The sequence below is a fragment of the Festucalex cinctus genome, chromosome 16 (genome assembly GCF_051991245.1).
Source record: "Festucalex cinctus isolate MCC-2025b chromosome 16, RoL_Fcin_1.0, whole genome shotgun sequence".
Taxonomy (NCBI): domain Eukaryota; kingdom Metazoa; phylum Chordata; class Actinopteri; order Syngnathiformes; family Syngnathidae; genus Festucalex; species Festucalex cinctus.
The window spans coordinates 15,227,835-15,250,102 of NC_135426.1; the positions used below are offsets into that span (position 1 = coordinate 15,227,835).

At 43.4% G+C, this 22,268-nt stretch overlaps 1 protein-coding gene across 1 annotated transcript in view; it reads left to right on the forward strand.

Moving 5' to 3' along the window:
* Positions 1–501: 501 nt before the first annotated feature.
* LOC144004172 (dachshund homolog 2-like) overlaps positions 502–22,268 on the forward strand; it is a 33,170-nt gene continuing 11,403 nt past the window's right edge. Inside the window, exons 1-2 of the mRNA XM_077501190.1 lie at positions 502–1,251; positions 19,617–19,735. Coding sequence (XP_077357316.1) covers positions 659–1,251; positions 19,617–19,735 — 712 coding nt within the window. The 5' untranslated portion in view covers positions 502–658. The remainder of the gene's footprint in view (positions 1,252–19,616; positions 19,736–22,268) is intronic.

Here is a 22,268-nt window from a genome sequence, read left to right on the forward strand (position 1 = left end):
AGCGCCTCAGTTGTTTTTTTATCGTCAAAAACATAAACCATGAGAGGTAAGCCACTCAGTCTGCTCTCTTAATGCTAACACATAAGAGACACACAAATAACATCTAATGGTATAATTTAAATACTCAGAGGAATGTATTCTTTATTCTCTGCAAAAATAATATTACTGCATCTTACACTGCCCCTGGTGGCAAATTAAATTCATAAATACCACGAGGGGCTGACCATGAATAGCGAAATATATGCTAAGTTGGCTGGCTCCACCTCCCCAAAAAGTAAACAAACAAACAAAAACAAAAAAGAAAAACTTGTGAATCCGCGGGTGGCGAACCGCGAGTATGCAGGGGTCCACTGTACAAACTTTCTTCCAGAGCGTCTGGCTCACGAGTCCAACCCTCTCAGCTCCTGACCAATCACAGCGGCTGTCCTGCAGGGCGTCGTCTCTGATTGGCTTAGTCGCACGTCGCTCTCCACGCAGGGGCGGGGCCAGGAGTTTGAGCGTCCGCTTCCAAGCGAGTGGTTTCTACTCGCAGAGCGGACGCGGAGGGCACAAGTGCGCGACGGCGGAACACGAGACCCACGACGACTTCAACGGGAGGACAAACCAAAACAGAACACGAGACTCCGGGAGAGTGTCCGGGCCTCCCCTCACTTCCAGCATGTCGCTCCCCGGCTCCCCCTCACTCCTCCCGCCGAGCTCGGGCGCCCCAACTCCGGCCACGCTTTACCGCTCGCCTCCGGAGACGGTCCACACTTCAGCGGCTCCCAGCGGAACCTCCAGCCCGGCGCACAGCAACTCCCACCCGCACTCGCTGTCCCCGCGGCTCAGCGCCGGCACCGTGCTCGGTGGCTTCCTGCCCGGCTTGGGTAACGGCGCCGCCGCCCCGCTGGTGTCCGGGCTCGGCGGACTGGGCTCGCTGGGCTCGCCCGCTTTGAGCTCCTCCGGGCCGGGGCCGTGCGGCGAGTGCAAGCTGGTGGAAGTGCACGGCGTCAAGGTGGCCAGCTTCAGCGTACACGGCCAGGAGCTCATCTGCCTGCCGCAGGTGTTCGACCTCTTCCTGAAGCACCTGGTGGGCGGCCTGCACACGGTCTACACCAAACTCAAGAGGCTGGACATCACGCCTGTGGTGTGCACCGTGGAGCAGGTGCGCGTGCTCCGGGGGCTCGGCGCCATCCAACCCGGGGTCAACCGCTGCAAGCTGATCTCCAGGAAGGACTTCGAGGTCCTGTACCAGGACTGCACCAGCGCCAGGTTAGTGCAAAGTTCACTTCCTCCGACCTCGAATGAACTTCAAGAACTCATTTGTGCGGATTTATTCAAATTCATCGCCTTTCACATCTGCCAAAATATGTTTGAAATATTCATTTGTTCTTCACGTTGCCATCCCGTCCGCCACAATCACAGCGGTACATGTCAGAGGTAATAATGAATCATGCGAATGCACATGCAACAACACAGCTGGAGGGCCATTGTTGCTGAACACACACTCCCCCTACCCTTTTAAATCATATTGACATTCCTCCAGTCACCCCCCCACCCTCTCTTCAAATAATGTGCTGGGAAAGGGAAAAATTAAAAGAAAGATGAACTCCCACTGGGCTTCATCTTCTCAGACTCTGTGACAGTCAACACAGTGCAGGTGCACTATTTCAACCAGTTTGACAAAACTGGAAAAAAAAATGGAAGTCAGAAGTCAATTGGAGCTTATTTTGTTAATTCATATGAAAAGTCGGGACAAAAACGTTTTGTTTTCTCCTTTAAGCAATAACAAGCTATGTGTGAATGGATCGTGAGTGACAGGAGAGGGCTTGCTGATGTCGAAGTGTTATTCTGGGCTCTTCTTATCACGACAGGCTGTTTGAGAGAGCACACACACACACACACATTTAGAAGATGAAGCATCACGGTCATACACGGTTAAACATTTTTTTGCTAGTTGGCACTAATGTCGAGTCAAAAGTCGATTAATTGATGACATCATTGATATTTTTTCAACACAGTTGTGTGGCCTCAATCCATTTTTGCAACAAGGGCCGGTTTTGTATAAAGACATATTTTAACACGCAGGCATCGAAACAAATGAATAACTTGCATATTTTGCAAGTGTCTTATTTTTGGTTAATAATTTCTACGCAGTTGTTGGTGGAACTGCTGTTCTCAACACAACTATCTTATTTTACACAATTTTAGACTCAGGTAGGGCTGTTTGTGGGGGATCATCGCCACTGCCGGTGTCAGTCAGTTAGCTGGATGACTTAAAAAAATATATATTTAGGAGGTAGAGAAGTAGCTAGTCATTTTTGGAGTCGGTTTACTGTTACATTTTGATATTATTTGCATTTTTTGTTTGTCAATGTAAATACTTTTTGATATGATATGATACTTTTTACAGCTGATATTGCCATATAATGATACTATTAAGCCACAATATTTTTGGTCACACTTATACCATCAGGCTCTGCTACTGAGGCCGATTGCTTGCTAGCTAGCTAGCTAACGAGCAAGGATAGCCTCAGTTTGTTTCTGCTCTGACGTTTTACATCACAAGGCAGAGAAAAAGAGTAGTCGTCACGATTAATTGTCTCTGAAGTACTTTTACTTTTTTTTTTTTTGGTTGTACAAGATTGTGATTTTATTTTGAAATACCAGACGGCTGTGCTTCCTGTTTCAGTTTCTCTCTGGGAATTTTTGCGAGGCTCTCTCTCTCTCTCTCTCTCTTTGACGCTCTATTGTAGACGAGCGGGGCGTGCGGGATCATGGAGAGAGAGGTAGAGATCAAAGTAAGAAATCCGACCCGCTGCACCGTGGAAAATAACTGATCCACTCTGCTTTTGTGTGTGCGCGCATGTGTGTAATGCAGACATTCATAATAAACTAAGAAGAGTTTCACAACTGGACTAAGTGAGCTGCAGTAATATTAGTGAATTTTTGCTGAGGATAAAGAATGTCTGCCTGTGACTATTGTTACATTGTCCGTCGACATGTGTTGATGATTTTTTTGTGTCCAAATATCTATTGCGTCGTTGCTAGTTTCGTTAGCATTGCATTTTAGCATAGTTTGTTAGCATTAAACTAGCAGAATTTGATCTTATGTTTGGTTAAATACATGATTTGTTTTGTTTTGTTTTGAGGTCTGCTGTTTGGACTAATTTACACACGGAGCGTGTTCAACACACAAAAAAAAGTTATTTATTTAAACTTCTCAAAAGGATCCATTTTAGGGCTGTAAGCGTGGCTTGATTGGTCATGCCTGGACAGTGAGGCTCAAGTATGACGTAATAGAAAAGCGATTTGTCGTGTTACATTTTAGCTTGGGATGTAACGATAAGGGCAATATCGTGATATCGTGATATTAAAACAATATCGTCGTTGTCATGTTTACAATATTTAAAAGGAACAAATCTGTTAAAAAAAAAAAAAAGTTGATTTCCATTTGTGCAGTTCTAGCACCATCTGGTGGCTAGTTTTGTAGTGCAATTTAATTTTCATTAGGGATGTTATGGCCCTTCTATGTTTAAAATATATGCTAATTGTCAGATGAAGGGGAACCTAATATGCTTGAGAACCGATTCAATATGTGGGGGAGCTCAATGTTTGCGTGCATTAACATGTTAAGCGCATCAATATTGTTATTAGAGACTGTAGGTGGTTTATATGCATGCAAAATATTGTCCTTTGTTTTTTGTTTTTTTTTACAAAATTGCGACCTTTGTTAAATATCGGCAACCTCCCCACAATATCGTGCTAATTATTGTATCGTGCACTTCGTATCGTGATAATATCGTATCCTGATGTTTGGATATCGTTACCGCCAAAAGGATGTCGACTTGTTGGGTAGCAAGGATTGAAGGTGATGGAGGCATCGGAGCAGGGAGCGGGATGTTGTCGTCGCCAACAAGATTATTATTGGATGCCTGCAAACACGCACACACACACACACTTAGGTGCACTTAGCAGATTGCTTTGGAAATGGCATTAGGGAGTGTCACAATGGCTCTTCCTATCGTCCGCCAGGTAATCTCTCCATCCCTTTTTCCTCTTTTCACAAACTTCCTGTTTGCTTCCTACTTTGACGGGCTTCCTGTTTCCTCCTTTCCTACACTTCCTGTTTGGTCCCAAACACCCAAAAAAAAAAAAGAAAAAAAAAAAAGAAAAGCACATCCACACAAGCGACAGATTCACTGTGCGGGCGTGTCCGAAAGACAAGTTGTTATTAATGAAAACATTGAAAAGATGTCACCCGCTTCCAGACGAGCAAGCGCACGTCCGTCCAAGTGTTGCTACGGAATAATTGCAGCCGAAATCAATTAAAAATGATTGTGTGTGTATGTGTCCTCACGAGCAGACAGCGTGTCATTAACACAAACTTTAATTAGCATGTGGGCACATGACAGAGGTGCGTGTGTGTTCTGACAAACTTTATTCCTCTTCTTTTTTTTTTTTTTGTTTCCTGACATAGTGTAGATTTGGTTATTATTTATCATTAGTCTGTGTGTGTCCATCAAGAATCCCAGACAGCGTATTATTGATGAAAACATATAATAATCCATTTAAAAACATGTCATCATGATTAGAATAATAACAGTGGTTAAACTGACTGAGATGTTCACGGACGAACAAGCTCTCATCATTTGTGTGTGCGTTAAATGTGACATTCCAGCCTCCTTCATTTATTTCTGTACTTTCTTTTGTTTTCCCGCCAAGACGGTGGGCGACAACATGAAGACAAATGTGCTGCGGTGGTCTTTATGAAGACACACGTTTATTACCTGAGCGGGGGAAAAAAAGTGCGTGTGCGGTTGTGATAGCTTGTCACAGAATCATCACGCTCGCTATAATTTTCTCCTCACAGTGAACAATGTGGCCGCGTCTTTTCAGTTTGTAACTTCCTGTTTTATTCCTCGCGTGTGCGTGCGTGTGTGCGTGCTCTTTAATCCTCCATCTTTGACTTATTGGTGTCACCCATAAATCAGCGCAGCGGGCAGCAGGACGGGCAAAGATGGTTGAAAATGCAATCAATGTCCAGACTTTATTTTTTAACATTTTCCTATTATTAACTGATTTCTGTTTGTGTAGTATAAACAAACAACCGCCTCAAGATTTTTAATAAAGCACATTTACAACCTGACAGGTTTGCTTGATGTGATGACGCACTCCTTCAGTAACTGTATTTTTGTTTGTCATTACTTTCCTCTTTCACGCAGCCTCATACGAAGAGTATCACAATATTGTATTAGAAGTTTGTCTTATGTCAGAATTAGGGATGCACGATAATGCTATTTTCAACCGATACTGATAAACCAATAATTTAGAAGTGCCGATGTCGATAACCGATAAGTGAGCTGATAATTGTTTGCAAAATTAACTTGAATACAAATTAGGGATGTAATGATATCCAAACATCACGATACGATATTATCATGATATGAAGGTCACAATACGATAATTATCACGATAATGTGGGGAGGTTGGCGATACAAAAGGTCACAATATTGTAAAAACATGATCTCTTACTAAAAAAAACACAATATTGTGTTTTTGTACATTACTGCAATGAAAAATATTATTAAAATGTATATAAATATAATATATATATTGAGGCACTAATGTAAGCACGTTGAGTTCCTCCACATATTGACTCACAAGCATATTACGGGCCCCTTCATCTGACCATTAGCGTGGATTTCAAACATAGAAAGGCCAAAACATGCCTTATGAAAATTAAACTGAACTAAAAAAACTATCCATCAGAGGGTGCTAGAACTGCACAAATGGAAATCAACCTGACTTTTTTTTTTTTTAACAGATTTGCTGCTTGTAATATTGTGACATGAAGACGGCGATATATTGTGGAAGTTTTATTATTGCAAAATCACGATATTGCCATCATCGTAACATACCTAATACAAATATACTTTCGAGTCTAATATACACTGAAACGTATAAACTCTACACAATGTTTCAATGTGTGTCAAGCACCATGAAGATGAATTTTATTGATATGAACCACAACCACAACAGGTGGATCAATGTTGCATGTCTATAATTATTGCTGGATTTCTTTATTATCAGGTATATCTGTATGAAATCAAATTGCCGATAATTATTGGCCACTGATATTATTGTGCATCATTTCTAGTCCAAATGAAAATGAATTGAAATTAAATCATGTTCATTTGATGACTAAAAATAATGCAAATCCATATACCAAGAATTTTTTTCCCAATAACTACACTATAACTCTCTTAAATTAGAGCTAATTCAATTACCTCCAAAAAACAACAGTAATTTTATGGGACTCTCCGTGAGAGCTATCAATTTGACTTTCCAAGCTAATGATGCCTAATGCAAGTCACTGAGGCAAAGTTAAAGAAAAAAACCCTCTTCTTTCATTGAAATAAATACAATTTCAAATCTCAATTAAAGTCCCCAAAAAGTATTTGAAAAATGTTAAATTAAGCTAAGCTAAAATAAAAAGGCTCAATACCAAAGCTAGGCTAACATAATCGCCGCACAGCTAATTTGCGGCCTCATTAATCATTTATTTGCTATCTGCCGGTAACTGAAATGTAAATGGCCTGTTTAACCTCCACTTACACGTGTGTGTTTGTGTGTGCAAGAGGCACTGTGTGAAGGAGTGTGTGTGTGTGTGTGTGTGTGTGTGTGTGTGAGGGGGTGTTGGGGGCGGGTCGCTTTCAAGTTACAAAAGAAGTTAATTAAAAATGAAAAAGGAGAGCTGCGGGAGGAGGAGGAGGAGGAGGGATGATGATGAGGAGGAGGACGGCTGGAGTGGACGGAAGTAGCCGGGGGTGGACGGAGGGCAAAGGGAGGGTGGGAGGGAGCGGTTTTTATTGAAAACGGGTGGACAAACAGAGCATAATTGGCTGGGGCCGCGGGGTCTAAAGGGGGGCTTCAAAGAGCCGAGCGCCGCGGCGAGCAAATGAAGAAAGAGTGCGAAGATGAGGCGGGAGGGCCAAAAAAAAACAAAAACGAAAGTGTCGACTCAGACAAAGTGAAGATCAGCAGCTCAAAGAAGCCAAAGTTTGTCATTAAAGAAAAAACTTTATTTGTTACCACACGTACAAACAAAATAAGCAGCCGCACCTGAGCTTAATCTCTGTTAGCATGTAGCGTGCGCACGCACGCTGGCAAGATGGAGGTTTTTTTCTCGCACGCAGTCTGATTGAATGGAAGCCGAAAGGTTGCGACCTCTTTCTAAACACTGCGCAGTTCTCGGCATTAATCAAATAACACAGACACACACACTAGTGCTGACCTTCGCGCACCCGCTTGCATGCACATTAAACACGCATCTGCTTAAAAAGAGGGGAAAAAAAAGTTAGCTTACTTGTGTGTATTTGTGAGAAACCTGCCCAAACATTAAAGGGATACTTTACTTATTTAGCCCATTATAGAAATAAAAAGTTAATATTTTGTGTAAAATTAATTTGATACTTTTATTATTTTTCACGTACAATTAGTGCCTTTAAAAACACATTTTGCAACTTGCTGTCGACTGAAAATGACATCACCAGGGCTCAGGTAACCAATCACAGTTAGTTCACCTGTTTTCTAGGTTTGGTCATATGACATTCACAAGCGGAGCTGTAATTGGTCACCTGAGGCCTGGTGATGTCATTTTCAGTCAACAGCAAGTTGCAAAATGTGTTTTTAAAGGTACTAATCACACATGAAAAATAATTAAGCTATCAAATTTATTATAGGCAAGATATTAATGTTTGACTGCTAAAAATGGCTAAATAAGTAAAGGATCCCTTTAAATACTCAGCCAGCTGAACCTATAGAGGATTACACATTAGGGCTGCACAATATATCGAAAAAATATCGATATTGCGATATTGGCCTATGCAATATGGATATCACAAAGACATGCAATAATTTTAATATGGAATGTTATGCTTTTATCTGAATTTTACCAGTCAGACTGTCAGGTTTTACCTGTTTGACATTCATTAAACATGACAAAAAAGGAGAGAAGGCACTCAGTTCAAAGATTGTGAGGAGAGGAACTGACTGATACAATTCATTACTGCACTCTTTTTATTTGGTTTCCACACCCCTAGTTCCATGGGTGTTCCAACCCTAATAATGCAAATGCAAAACATAGTTGGAAGACGGTGTACTTAATGAAAATGTGCACTGCCATCCAATATTTGAACATTATCGAGAGGTAATTCCAATTAATACATTGAGTTTATTTTGCCGCATGAAAATAATGTAATTCTTTCATTAGACAATAAGTGTCATTTCTTTAGGTACATGTTAAATATCACAATAATATCTATCGCTATATTCAGCAACTATATTGCATATCGCATGTTTTTCCAATATCGTGCAGCCCTATTACACACACACACGAATCAAATGCCTTGTGTACAGTATTTTGTTTAGCATGCGTGTGCGCGCTCGTAATAGTGACATCTGCACCGTTGGCTAAACAGCTTGCAAATATGCTGATAAAAACAATGCCGGCAGCCAAATTTACAACTCCTATAAAAGACACGCGCATAAACACACACGCATGCACACTTACACTCGGAGGACGAATTATTGTGAGATTTACGGTGTGTGTGCGCGTGTGTGTTTGGCTTTATTGCGGTTTACAAGACAGCAAGAGCGTCTATGTAAGCAAGCCTGCGTGTGTGTGCGCACGTTTGTCTTGAAAACGGCACCCACTGAGAATTTCGTTTTTCAATATCAAACTTGAGCATTGATGCTCGCCGTAGCCATTGTCACGGCAATAATTGCAGCTGGGGTCTGTGCAAAAAAGCGTGAATAATTGACAGCCCTCTTTAGAATGTTTAGAATTGTTGAAGTGAGTGGGTGGTTGCTAGAGTTTCAAACGGAAAGTTCTTCAGCTCGGTGTACAGAACACATCCCGGGATAAATGCGGCCTAGTACAAAAAAATAAGCAGTTTGTTGACGTAGGCCATATTTGCTTCTGTGAACCTTTTTTTTTTTTTTCCAGTGTGGAGTAAATTTAGACTTAGTTTGGGACTGGTTCTGTTTTTGCGAGGGTCGTGTGACGTGAGTTTGCGCGGCCAGTGAGGCAGTCTAAAAAACGACAACTTGGATTTGTGTCATGGAATCATCTGAGTGTCCAAAGTGAAGGCAAGAATGTGAATCCCTCTCAGGTCGGTCTCATGTTGCCGCCTCCTCCCCCAGCCCTCCATCCTCCTCATCCACCTCCTCCCTGCGCTTGGAATTAGACAATGAAAACAATGACTTTGGTGTCTGTTTCTTTCTGGTTAAAAAAAAAAAAAAGAAAAAGAAACCCTCCCCCACTTGGTGGTGACCTGGTGGCGCTCTCTCGCTTACTTTTCCTGTTGTGTCATTTTCACTCATCCATTTTTCTTCTTCCGTCTTTCAGTATGATTTGATGCTCCAGCAGCTCTATTGTCCACCCGGGGAAGCTCATATTCACGTCATTTAAAAAAATAATATTTTTTTTATTTTTTTTTACTTGTATCAACACGTGCACGTCAGTGCTATCTGAATACAGATACAAAAGTAAAAGTGTTCAGTAGGTGACTTGAATAAGAGCCCTGTGGAACACCAGTGTCAAATATCACCGCCGTGTTTGCTGTTGCGCATCTTCACATCCTCCTTTTTGAAGTGATTCCAAGACAAAAGTAAAGCTCCTTTCTACTAGGGGTATGAATTGCCTAGTATCTGGTGATTTGATCTGTATCATGATTCATAGGTCACGATTCTATTAGATACCGATTAATCCCGATACAAATCTGTACGTCGATGATTGCGATTTTTTTTTTTAACTCCAATTTAGAAAATACTAATCAGTAAACTTGTACATGTACACTGTAAGATTTGTCTGATAATGTATTTAACTAATTTGCTCCCCAAAACGTATAAATACGTTCTATTTTAAATGTTTCAAGTGTCCCAAAAATGTATTAAATTTTGTTTTTGTTTTTTGATGCTAGAGCATACAGAAGGCTTTGGTGCAGTTTCTGAACTGCAGAGAATGGTTGAAGCAATGGTCGTAATTACACAAACGGCCAGCAGGTGGCAGCACAGTATAAGAGATCAACCAGGGCCATGTTGAAAACAAGCTGATTTTCCTCCGATTCTAAACAGATTTGTGAATCATGATAAAACTTAGCTATATTCTAATGCTAATTGCTGCAAAACGGAAACAGATAGAAATATACTTTTTTCCTGATGAAAGAAGACTCTAATCTTTCTTTTTGTAGGTTCCATGTTTTTATAGCAATAGAACACAATATTCAGTGGTCTTGCAAAATCTGTCAAAATCCTGTAAAACAGCCCGAGGCGAAAGGGGTTGCTTTGGTGAAAATGGCTGGGAGTGAATGAGTTAACTGAAACTTCAACATTGTATTTAAAAAACAGGTTGCAATCTGTTTCATCTTTGAACAGCATTAAAATAGAATATTAAGGCTTAATGTTCAATTAATATAACATTATTCCGTGCTTGAAGTGTGAACCCATACACTAAGTAAGACTTTTTGTTGAATATTTCTATCAAAAATTCATGTTTAAGTATCGATTCGGCCTCATACTGAATCTATACAAGAATTGCGTCCGGTAATATTGCGATATATTACCGAATCGATTATTCGTAACACCCCTACTTTCTACAGTAGGTGACTTCAACAAGAGCCCTGTGGAACGCCAGTGTCAAATATAGCCAAATGTGCTGTTTCTCATGCTTTTGTTCACATCCTCCTTGTTGAAGTGATTCTAATTGTGGACCCAAATCTCCCAAATAGAGCACCATCTATTTCCTGGAGACTCCCGCGAGACGGGCTTATTTTCTTTGGTTGCAGTTCCATGGGGTCAAACCAAATGCGATCTGCTTGGCTCTGCACCCAGCAGAACACGTGGGAGAAAATTGACTGCATTGTCGCTACAACCTGTTTGGGACGCAAATGACTAACCGCTCACAAAGGTTGTGGGGAAAGAGTCAGCATTTGGAGCATTTCTGGAGATTGACCGGACTGAATGCCTTCCTCCTCGTGGTTGCTCATTAATCAATCCCTCCCACTACTTCTCTTTCTCTCGTTCACCTCCCCACCATTCAGCTCGCCCGTCACACATCTTTGTCTTCCTCTCTTCTCCACCAGATGATTCATTCCTTCTCCAAACGTCTTTCTTTAGCTTTCTCCTTAGTCTCTGAGTTATTCCGCTCTCTTCCCTTCTTTTTGAGTGTGCACTATTGTTGTTTGCATTCCTTAGAGATTGGTCAAATCTCAGCTATGTTTGTAGATTTTTTTTTTACCCCGCCCCCTCCTTCATGCACGGGTATGTAAAGAGAGATGGAATGTGTGTCCCTGCGATTATCGCCGTTTGTTTTTGCGCGCTTCAATATCGGCGTGTGCGCGCGTCGAACATGAGAAAGTTTGTGTTTGGATTCACACGCGCACATGAAGAGCAGCGTTTCCTGCCGCTGTGGATGAAAATGGCAAAATTATTTCTCCCGTGTTTGGCGTTCCCTTGCGCTTTTGTTTGGAGTGACCTACAAAAATGGCTCGCCACATTCTTCTGCACCCCCTCCGACCTCCCGCTGCTACATGCTAACAGCTAAGGAGCTTGTGCCCTAACCCAACTTCATGAAATTGTAGTCTCTTGCGGTTCTCTTTTTCTCGACTGCACTGCTTCCTCTTGTCCAATCAGATTTCAACCAACATGTTGTCATGTCAAGCTAATCTGGCCAGGGCCCTCTAAACCACTAGCTCTGTACCTTGTATTATGTATCTCGCCACTGAAGGCACAACTATCAAATTCACGGCCACTGTCTCAACCAAATACTTCAGACTGTCAGTCAGCTGTAATTAACACAGGAGCCATGCTGACTCCATTAAAGCGACCGGACGTTGACTCAGCACCGCGCAGCAGCCTCGGAGTTGGGAGACGAAGTTCGGGCCGAGCCACTTCGAGCACACTAAAGCTTGAGCCAATTTTGTGTAGCGGCGTGTGTCATGGAGGAAGTGACAACACATCTTGACTGTCGTCTTCCTGGTTTTGAGCTCCCCGTGCGTCCTTTAATGCAGAATGACACGTCTGCGGGTGTGGGAACTCCTGCCGGCACACGCCGTGCCACTTGACGTGATGTACGTTTGTCTTTTGGAGCGGAACGTTCCACTCAGCACTTCCCCTTCCGGGACTATTGACCCGGCTTACGGGTGATCACCAGAGACTAGAGCGCCTGCTACTGGAAGCCAAATTATTGGATTTGTAGCATTTTTGTGATGTAAGATACAGTGGTACCTCTACTTACGAACGTCCCTTCATACAAAATTTTCAAGTTACGAAACTCCTCAACAAGAAAATATTGCCTCTTGTTACGAAAGAAGTTTCATGATATGAAAGGTAAAAATACAGTGTGGACTGCTACTCTCAGCTCCCAGAGTTTCCTGAACGCAACATACTTACAGCTGCTCTGCCATTGGCTATTACCTTAGCATACTGCATCATGTATCTATGTCTGTAAAATAGATAATAGATGTATCTATGTAGCGTCCTCGTCATTCGCCCCTCGGGCCATGAGGTGTTCATATAGTTTTACCTAAATGTGTTCACGAACGGCCGACACATTTGTGCAAATGTTCATACAATTGGTAATTGATAAAGGCTACATTGCACACTAAGTTTTTAATTGCGACGAGACGGGCCTTTTTTGGAAAAAGATGCCTCGCTGTACCTGAAGTTTCCATCAAGTTTTGGAATTTGTTGGAAAGAATCACTCAGAAAAAGTGTTCACCAGTCGGGCGATCGATCACTATGATGATGTTTGTTTAAAAAAAAAAAAGCAAACATCCTTGTTCTTTACAAAACACCAGGCAAAAACACTTCTGGGAGAGAACATGAACCAAAGAGGGCAAAAAACGATGAGGACCAGTTAAAAAGGTAAATGGATCTTCCAGAACCAATTAATTCCATAAGTAGAGGTACCACTGTACTGTACTTTTCTGGCCTTTGTCGTTTGTTTTAGCCATACGCATCATGAGAGCCGTCCATATGTCTGCTCGTTTGCCAGACGTGCTAGTTTAGCACTGTAAAACTTTACAACAGTGGCCAGTTTTATTACTTCACTTTGTACTGAGTTTGATCCGTGTGTATATCATGATGAGTTTTAGGTGTCTTTATCATACAAGTTTAATGTGTGTCTATGTGCACATTGTGTGTTTGTTAAATGACCAGGTTATTCCCCACTCCCCAAAAATGGTGCGAGTGTGTAAATCAACAGTAATAATATATTCTGGGAGATGCGATGTGTGTTCATGAAAGCAATGTGAGAGAGACATCTGTGTGCGTGTGTGTGTCCACTGTGACCCAGTGTAAACTAATATTGATTCAGCTGTTGGTGTTATACACGAGTCATAAAACTGGACTTATTGTAGGATCTAGGCTTTACCTTCTCAGTGCGTGTATGTGGACAGAGAACACATGTTAAAAGACACACACACACACATGCACACCCCCACACACACTCCAATTTGGGTAGTCGCCCTGAAGTTGACGACACAATAATTTGACTTTTCATCACTGTCGTTGCGCCCTCCTCTGATTCTTCTCATCCTTTGTTCCCTCCTTCCTGCCTCGTTCTTTTCTCCTTATTCAAATAGAGGACACAGACAATCCAATAAAAGCCCCCCCCCCCACCCCACTTGTCTTCCAACAGCTGTGGTGTGTGCACGTGCACGCATGTGTGTGAAGCACCGACTCAGCAGAAAAGGAGGATGACACCCTCTGAGTTGGACAGGAATGTCATAGAGGGGGGGGGAAATATGGGATGAAGCCATAAAGGAAAACTCTTGGAATGACACATGGTGCAGTGGTGGGAAGTAAAAATTAGTTGATATTGTACTTGAGTAGATTTTTTTAGGTATCCGTACTTTAAAGCAATTTATTTTCCTCTTACTTTTGTCAAAATAGGCTGGTTACATTTTTTTCCTCTGCGGATGCTGACACGTTCGCGTATGACCGTTATATTGCTCGACGTTAAGTTTACCTTTCATTTAAAGCCAATTCCACACCTTCATCCCCACCTGGCTTGGCTGACAAGCCGACTGAGATAAAAGATGGCGGCACCGAGGAGTGAAGGAGGACTTAAGTGATGGCAAGAGGAAGAACACGGAGGGATGAAAGATGACAGGCGGCGGGCGAGCGAGGTATAGACTCATGGGAGGGAGGATGGAGTGAGAGATGAAAGATGTGAGGAGTGGGGGGGGGGGGGGGGGGGGTCGGGCTCTGGGAAGAGATGACAGGGCGATGAGGAAGAAGAGGAGGAGGAAGAGGAGAGAGGTGAGCGTCCTTGCACTGTCAGGGGCGATCGATGGCACATCATTTACATTGCACTGACTTAACGGCCAGGGGAGGAGGGGGGAGGACAGGTGAGAGGGGGTGAAAATTAACTACAGTGGACCCCCATTTATCGTGATAGGTGAAAATCTGACTATGAAAACATTTTTATATAGTTTTACACAGTACAATGATTTAAACTTATTAAACTTTTTAAAACCATTGCAAATATATTTGAACACCCAAAATTGCTAGCATAAAATGTATTGTTCAGTACGGGTAACTGCCTGCTAGCTTAATGCTAACATAATGCGAAACAGCAAACGAAAACTAGTGTTACGATTTCGAGACAATGTTTTCAATTTGTAATTTAAATAAAGTATTTCAAACTTAGTGTATGTGTGTGTGTGTGTGTGTGCGCCGAAATTGTAGCGTGAATGGCACACAAATATCCAGAATTCACTACATAAGTGCCAGAAGCTAACGGAAGCAGTCCTCTTTGTCTTTCAAAATAAGAGCATCAGACAGGAAGTGGTATGGTAACTGTAAATGTTGCTAACCTTATTTGGAACTTGCACGTTTGGTCATAATTATTTATCCTATGTAGATGTGAATGAAGTATCGGCATCGTAATGTGTTAGAATGTAATTTTCAAATCATAAGGCCTCCATTTGGGGCAAAAAAAAAGCTTCAGTCCACACTTCACATAAATATAATTTTATATTATTAAAAAGGCATTTTCCCTTATGAATATAACAGTATTATCGCCTGTGACTCTCCTGCCGCCATATGTACCCTTCCTTCTCAACGTGAAAACTTCCTGTTGTTCCACTTTGTTTTGGGGAACTTCAAAAGGGGGGTGGGCGTGGGGGTCTGTTATCGTTTTGCCTCCTTAAATGCTAACATGTGAGAGCATTGTGCGCGTGTGCGCATGTGTGTTTGCCAGCATGCAGAGGAAGTAAGCTAATGATGCTTGAAGCCAGCGCGCGCGCGCACACGTTTGTACCGACATGCAGACACACGTTAGCCCATCGACCTGTATAACTTGTCCCGTCAGCATTTGTGTGCGTGTGCGTGTGTGTGTGAGGTGTTTAATATTTAATGGGTGCTAGTTAAATATGCAAGAGTGTTTTTGCCTCCTGTCCCGAAGCACACCTGTTCCTCGATAAGAAAGGGTGGATAGATGGATAGATCTTCTGGGAAGGGCAGGAAGTGAGGTGTATCATCAGTCAATTCAACTTCCTGTTTCTTCGTCTTTCTTTTAAGGTGCTATTTTCTACCCCCCTCTCCTCAAATTATTTTCGCTCTACTTCTCTTATCGATCAATACTTGTTATCGGCCGCCTCTGCCGTCTGTCTTCCTTTCCCATTTATGCGCACACGCGGACAATGAAGTCATTCATCTGACCAATCAAAGAAGCAGAAGCTCGGAGGGAAGTAAACATCGATCACTCTTTCGGTGTGAGGGTCCGTGATTATGATGTGGGTGAGATTTTTGTTGTCGACTGTAATGTAATGAATCAATCAGTCGGATAAAAATTGATTTTTTTTTTTTTTTTTGCTCTGTGAAACAACACGTGGGATTTCCATCCTCACGTTTATTCATTGTATGTGTGACTTTGAATGTGTGTGGCTATAAAAGGTGGTGAGTAGGGATCCACGATATCGGTAGCCGATAATTATCGGCAATTATCGACCAATTTGACGTCGGGACACCCTGGACTGGTTGCCAGCCAATCGCAGGGCACACAGAGACGAACAACCATCCACGCACACAAGCACACCGAGGGACATTTCGGAGCGCCCAATTAATCTGCCATGCATGTCTTTGGAATGTGGGAGGAGACCGAAGTACCCGGAGAAGACCCACGCGGGCACGGGGAGAACATGCAAACTCCACCCAGGACGGCTGGAGCCTGGACTCGAACCAGAGTCCGCAGAACTTGGAGGCGGACGTGCTAACCACTCGCCCACCGTGCCACCATTTTGCAAACAATTATTGGCTTACTTATCGGTTATCGACATCGGCACTTCAAAATTATTGGTTTATCAGTATCGGTTGAAAATAGCATTATCGTGCATCCCTAGTGGTGAGTGCCGTGGATGTCAGTGAATGAGAGCGTAGATTTGGATGTGGTGAGCTCAGGTTTGCGACTGGCTTTTATTAACTGGCTAACACTTAATCATTAGTTGATTTCAAGCTTTAAATGCAGACAAGTCAAATCATCGACTAGTCGGCTGAACAGTTCTCTGGTGTCTCGTCAAAAACAATCCTCCAATCTCCAAGCCGAAGATGTGACGAGGAGTCATCCCGGTGTACCAAAACAGCACTTATTGACTCTTAAATTGAGGAGGAATGAGGAAGAGTCTCAGACAGGGAATGGACAGATGAGCTGGACAAACGGATGGAGGGACGCGAGGAAGATGAAAGATGCTCGCTAAAGAGGGGCGACCTCTCGCTCGGCCCAACATATTGACCGCACCCGCCTTTGATAAACTGAGCTGCTGTCTGCGTGCGCGCTCGAGCGCGCGTGTGACCTCTGCTCGTCTCCCGCTAAATCAATCTGTCAAACGGGTTAGCCAATCCTTGCTTATGCACCGCCGTGTGCGTGCGCGTGCGCGCGTGCGACCGACCCTGACCGGCCATCAGAGCCGATGACGAAGTATTGATCAAGGCTCCGTCGCCATAGAAACGGCCATTTGGGAGGACAGGGGATGCTGGGAAGACTTACTTCAAGGTGGCTCGTCAGACCGCAGTGTGCGCGCGCGTGCGTGCGCCTGGAGACAATAAAGCAGTGTAGCTGCGCGTCCTGAGTGCGACTGTTTGGCGACTACAGTCAGTTTGCCGGCCCCTGTGGCAAGGAGGACTAATGTCTATTTAAGGCTTTCGCTACACTCAAGGTTAACAAATTAATGTAGGTCAGGTTTGTGTGTGTGTGTTGGGAGTGAGTATGTGTGACCTGCTCTTTGTGTGGAAGAGCGAGTGGACCATTGACGAGGATTAATACCCGACATATGGCAACCCGACGGGACACACACAGAACAAAGAACTGTAATGAGAAGACGATATCATGTGTCCTATACACACACACACACACGCACGCACGCGCATGTGGTCATGGAGTACTGTGACGTCGAGAGGTGAATCTGAGTTCAGATGAAAAGTAAAGGTTCATGTGGTCACCTCCTTCATGCTGCTTTGCTTCACTCTCACAAGTGTGCATTTGCCAAAACATTTGCCACATCTTTTCACACCCTCTACGGCACTCCTCCCGGCGGGCCCAGTCTCAAAACGCCCGACGAGCATCGTCTCCGTCTTCCGAGGAGTCGCATGACGACAGACATGTTTTGCAGAGATGCATCTTGGTGCTCTCGCTGATTTTTTCTTTTTTTTTTTTTTTCTCCTCGCTAGGTGTAAATGACTTTGCGGGGCCATCTGTTACAGCGAGCCGCCCCGCCGCGAGCTGGCCTGCTTGGGTTTTATGTTTAGCTGTCAGCTGAGCGCGTCGCGGCCGTGTTTGAGCGCATGTTGCCGCTTTCCTTTCACAATAACGTGCGGCCAAGGTCAAGAGGGGACAGGTTCAATGGTGGTCGAAATGAATGGGAATGTTGATAATCCGTTCCAGCCCCACAATTCCGCCTCCAGATTTTTAGTATTGTAATCTTTTAAAACAAGGCCTAGCTTTTTTTGTGTTTAAATGTTATCTTTGCCTTAAAAACAAAAACATAAAAAAAATGGACCAGGTTTGTTGATTTTGAAATAGCTGATTAACTCTTTGACCGCCAAAAAGGTTTAATAACGCCAAAAAGGTTTAATAACGATGAGTAAAATCACGATGTTTGCCTCCATAAACGTTACATTAATTAGGTCAAAAAGGTTTTGTTTTTTTCCCCCTAAATCAATGGGCAGTGGAACGTTGAAGTGCAGCGCTGCCTGCTCAATGGGTTGTGGAATAAAAAAAAAACCCCACTCACTAAGGCCAGCATTGTATCTCTTTTCAATGGGCTGTCGGTGTATGGAATTACAATGTAACATGACGAAATCTGATAAATCTGATTAAAGAGAACGTTTTCAAGGATGATGTGAATAATCAAAGCCTTTGTCATATCAAAGTTGTTGTTTTTTTTTTTTTTTTCTTTAACGTGTGGCAGTAAAAGATCACTTGGGCCTTATCCGCACATATTTTTATTTTTTTAGTGTGTAGCTGATTCCAACATTTGGTAGAAGTTACAATACCCGATTAATCGGCCAATTAAACCTAGAACCCCATAGCTTCCTGGGGTGTTCCTTTTCACAATTTAAACAAAAGACTTGTTGAACACACAGATGTGTAATTGCATTCATGGCTTGTGTGATTTTTGTGAAATTGTGGAATAAACAAACAAATAAACAAACAATGTAATTCTAGGTGTAGTAATCACTAATTATTTTACATGGCTTTAGTCTCACCTTACTTGATCGCCATATTTCACCACCATCTTTCTGCGACATATGCCTCAAGGACAACTTCACAAATGTCGTTAGGCCTGGTGGTGCTTGCATCAATTGCCGGATCCAATGCGGCTAACTGCCGCTTACCTTCCGCAGCTGTGGCCTGCAGGTGGCCATCGCTGATTCTGTGATTTGAGCTCCCGTCGCTTGTCACCTTCTGCTTTGCTCTCGCAAGCTTTTACTAGATTTTTTTTATGTCCATCATATTGGTTCATGATTCATTTGCTTTAACAGTATTTTCACCTAGACCAAAACATATATGTATCATAAATGAGCTATTGCTTGATTGTAGGGATAGATCGATTATCGACCGGGCCGATTATCGGTATTACCGATATTTGTCAAAATACCAAATATCGGCATCGGCCATTTTTGGAATCTGAAGGCCGATAAAGCTGGTAATCTCACTGAGCTGTGAATACTTGCCAACGTATATAGCAAATTTGGGGTTTTCATCAGGAATTGTAACTTGTTGACAGTCAGTTTTGACTTGTCATAAATAATAAAATAATTATAATAATAATAACAACCCTGGAAGCTATACGGCAGTTTAAAAGGATTTTTTTTTTCTATTTTACTGCAAATGAATATCGGCTTGAAATATCGGTTATCGGCCTCATTGACTACTAATAATCTGTATCGTTATCGGCCTTGAAAAATACATATCGGTCTATCACTATTTTATTGCTTATGTTTGTTAAAAAATACATCACAATTTTCAATTAGGTTATTTAAAAAAAAAATGGTTCACCATGTATATTGTTGCAATGCATGATGGGATTGCCTTGCTGATTTCTCCTCTCTACCTTTCTCGCCTGCAGCTCTCGTCCCGGTCGTCCTCCCAAGCGTTGTTCTTCCGGCGCCGGCATCCAGGACAGCCCGAGGCTGCTTCACCCGGGCCTCCCCGGCCTGCTGTCCCCCAACCTGCTGTCTCACACCGGTCAGAATCGTTCCCTTCCCATTCTCTTGCCGCCATTTATAGCACCGAGGAGGAGGACGACGTGACTAAAGGGGGGCGGGGGGCGATTTAGAACAGATGTGAGGAGTAACAAGCAAGTGGCTGGAGAGATGGAGGGATTAAAGAGGGGGGATAAGAGGAGATGGAAGAAGGGAAGAGAAAGACCTGACAGAGAGAGATAGGAGGTGAACGAGTGCAGGCAGCATGCTGGTGTGATGAATGACTCGTCTCCTGGGTCCCACTCCTCCATCTGTCCATCTCCCCCTCCCTGCTTCATCCTCGCCCCCCCCCCCCCGTCCGCTCTTCTCCTTTCACCTCCTCTCTCCTTCCACCATCAAACTTGCTCAGAGTTCTCGTCCGCGCCGTCGCCTCTTCCTCCTCCCCGCTGCAGGATTAATAAAACATGCTTGTGTTTAGTGACATATGGACACGGCTCACTGTGGCATACAAATGACACGCGCACACACACCAGGTATGTGTGTGTACAGAAGCGAGAGTGTTTGGCGAACATTAGCGGATCCCAGAGAAAACATTTGCTCACTTATGATCGCTCATTAGTACACACGCACGCACAGTTGGCAGCCATCACGCGTCACAGTCGGCCTCAGCCTCGCGCGCACGCGCGTCGCCCGCTCGCGTCCATGGAGACGTCCGGTTGCCGGGGGAGACGAGCAGTTGTTTACGACCTCGCGACGACGGGAGGCGCGGGAGGCGTTGGCCAATCACAGATGGGCATTTATCACGCGGCTGGAAAACCGGCGAGCGCAAAGAGGCAGTTTGGGGCGGGAGGCCGCAGGAGAGAGTTTTTATTATGAATTTGCCCTGCAGCCAGGAAGTCAACCTTCTACACCAGGTATCCCCCCCAAGAAACACATGGGTAGCCTGTAGGCATGTTCTAAAAATAGCTGACAGTGATGGGACATTGTGATTTCCAAGGAATGTGATCATTTGAACACGTCTGTCGCAGCAGTGGTCAGGTTAAGTGTGTGCGTGCTAACCTTTCAGGGCACTCTTTGTGTGCCTCTCATTTGCATTGTTAATTCAACACACGCACACACACGCACGCCTAAACGGCTCAATGCTCTGCCTTGTCTCTTCAACAGGCGCACATCACTTCCTAGAATGCAGAAATCCACCCTGCATGCTCGCAACAACTTATTGCACCGATAATCACACATGCACGCACACTCAGCAGTGTTGTGTTGATTACAGATGAAGTGGTTTTAGTCTTCTTGTGAAAAGAATAAACACTCATATGAAGACCCTCCATGTGCACCTGCAGAGAGTTAGGATGGGCGATCGGGAAGGAGAGCGAGCGAGAGAGTGTGGGGGTGTGTGTGTGTGTGCGTGAGGAGTGGGTGTAAGACAAGCTAAAGTGGTTTTAAGGTTTTTTCATCTCTGCTCATCCTTTTGTTTTTACATATCAAATCAATTTTTGCCATTGAAATGAATTGGGGCTGGGGGATACATGTACACACTGTAGTATTCATGACGGCTTTCCTTGCCCACATCCATTGACTGAAAGTTTCAGTCATTAGGTGATGCAAAAAGAACAACGACGACGATATAAAAAAAAAAAATTGGCGTTTCGGACCTTCTGGAGAAGGCTAAAGATGGCCGACTTAAGTGCCAGGGCGCGGCCATTAAATTTGTCGGACTCAACGCTCACGGGAGCATAAAAAGAAAAAAAAAAAAAAAAAAGAATAGTACCTTTCTAAATCCAGAACACAAAGAGCAATTCCTCTCTTTTGCTGTTTGTTTTATTCAAAGTGTCACTCCGTCTCTCAGAGTGCGCTCGCTCACTTGCTTGGAGGCGGCGCGCACCATCAAATATTGAGCAGCCAAATGGGCCAGGTTTCACGCGAGTGGGGTCTTGCGCGGGGGAGCAGGTCGAGTCCAGAAGACGCTCCACCACGTCAGAATGACCCCCACCCCCAAACCGCTGCCAATTCTGTCCCAATGTTAGAATGTTTCTATTTGCTTCGTTGTGTTTGCTAACTCCTGGGAGAAAGCTTGGCGCTAAGGTAACTTTTTTTTGTTTTGTTTTTTGTTTTAACTTTCTAGCGCAGTGGCTAGCTTGCTAGCGCAGCTAAACAATTATTCCACGGTTCATATCCATTACTCTAATTCGCTAATCAGTGGCGGTGATTAAGCTGCACTTCAGAAAATTATCATTATCACAAAGGGCAAAAGAGAAGCTATGCTAACTGCTAAGCTAATGTGAAATGTAGACATCATAGTCATGAAAAACACACATCCAAATTGGGAGAGGATTTGTTTTGTTTGTATATTAAAGGCCCAGTCTGCCGGTTTGACTCTGGAAAAGGCACTTTTTAAAATACAGGATTTAAACAAACAAACAACTTCTCAATTTACATATATGGGCTTCTCTTAAAATGTGGTGGTGATTTTGTAGTAACCCCCCACCCCCCAGCCTGTATTTTGCCATTTTGTGTTTGTTTTGTAAACAGCGGGACGTTTCTGTGGAAAGACAGTGTTTACACCCCTCCAGCCA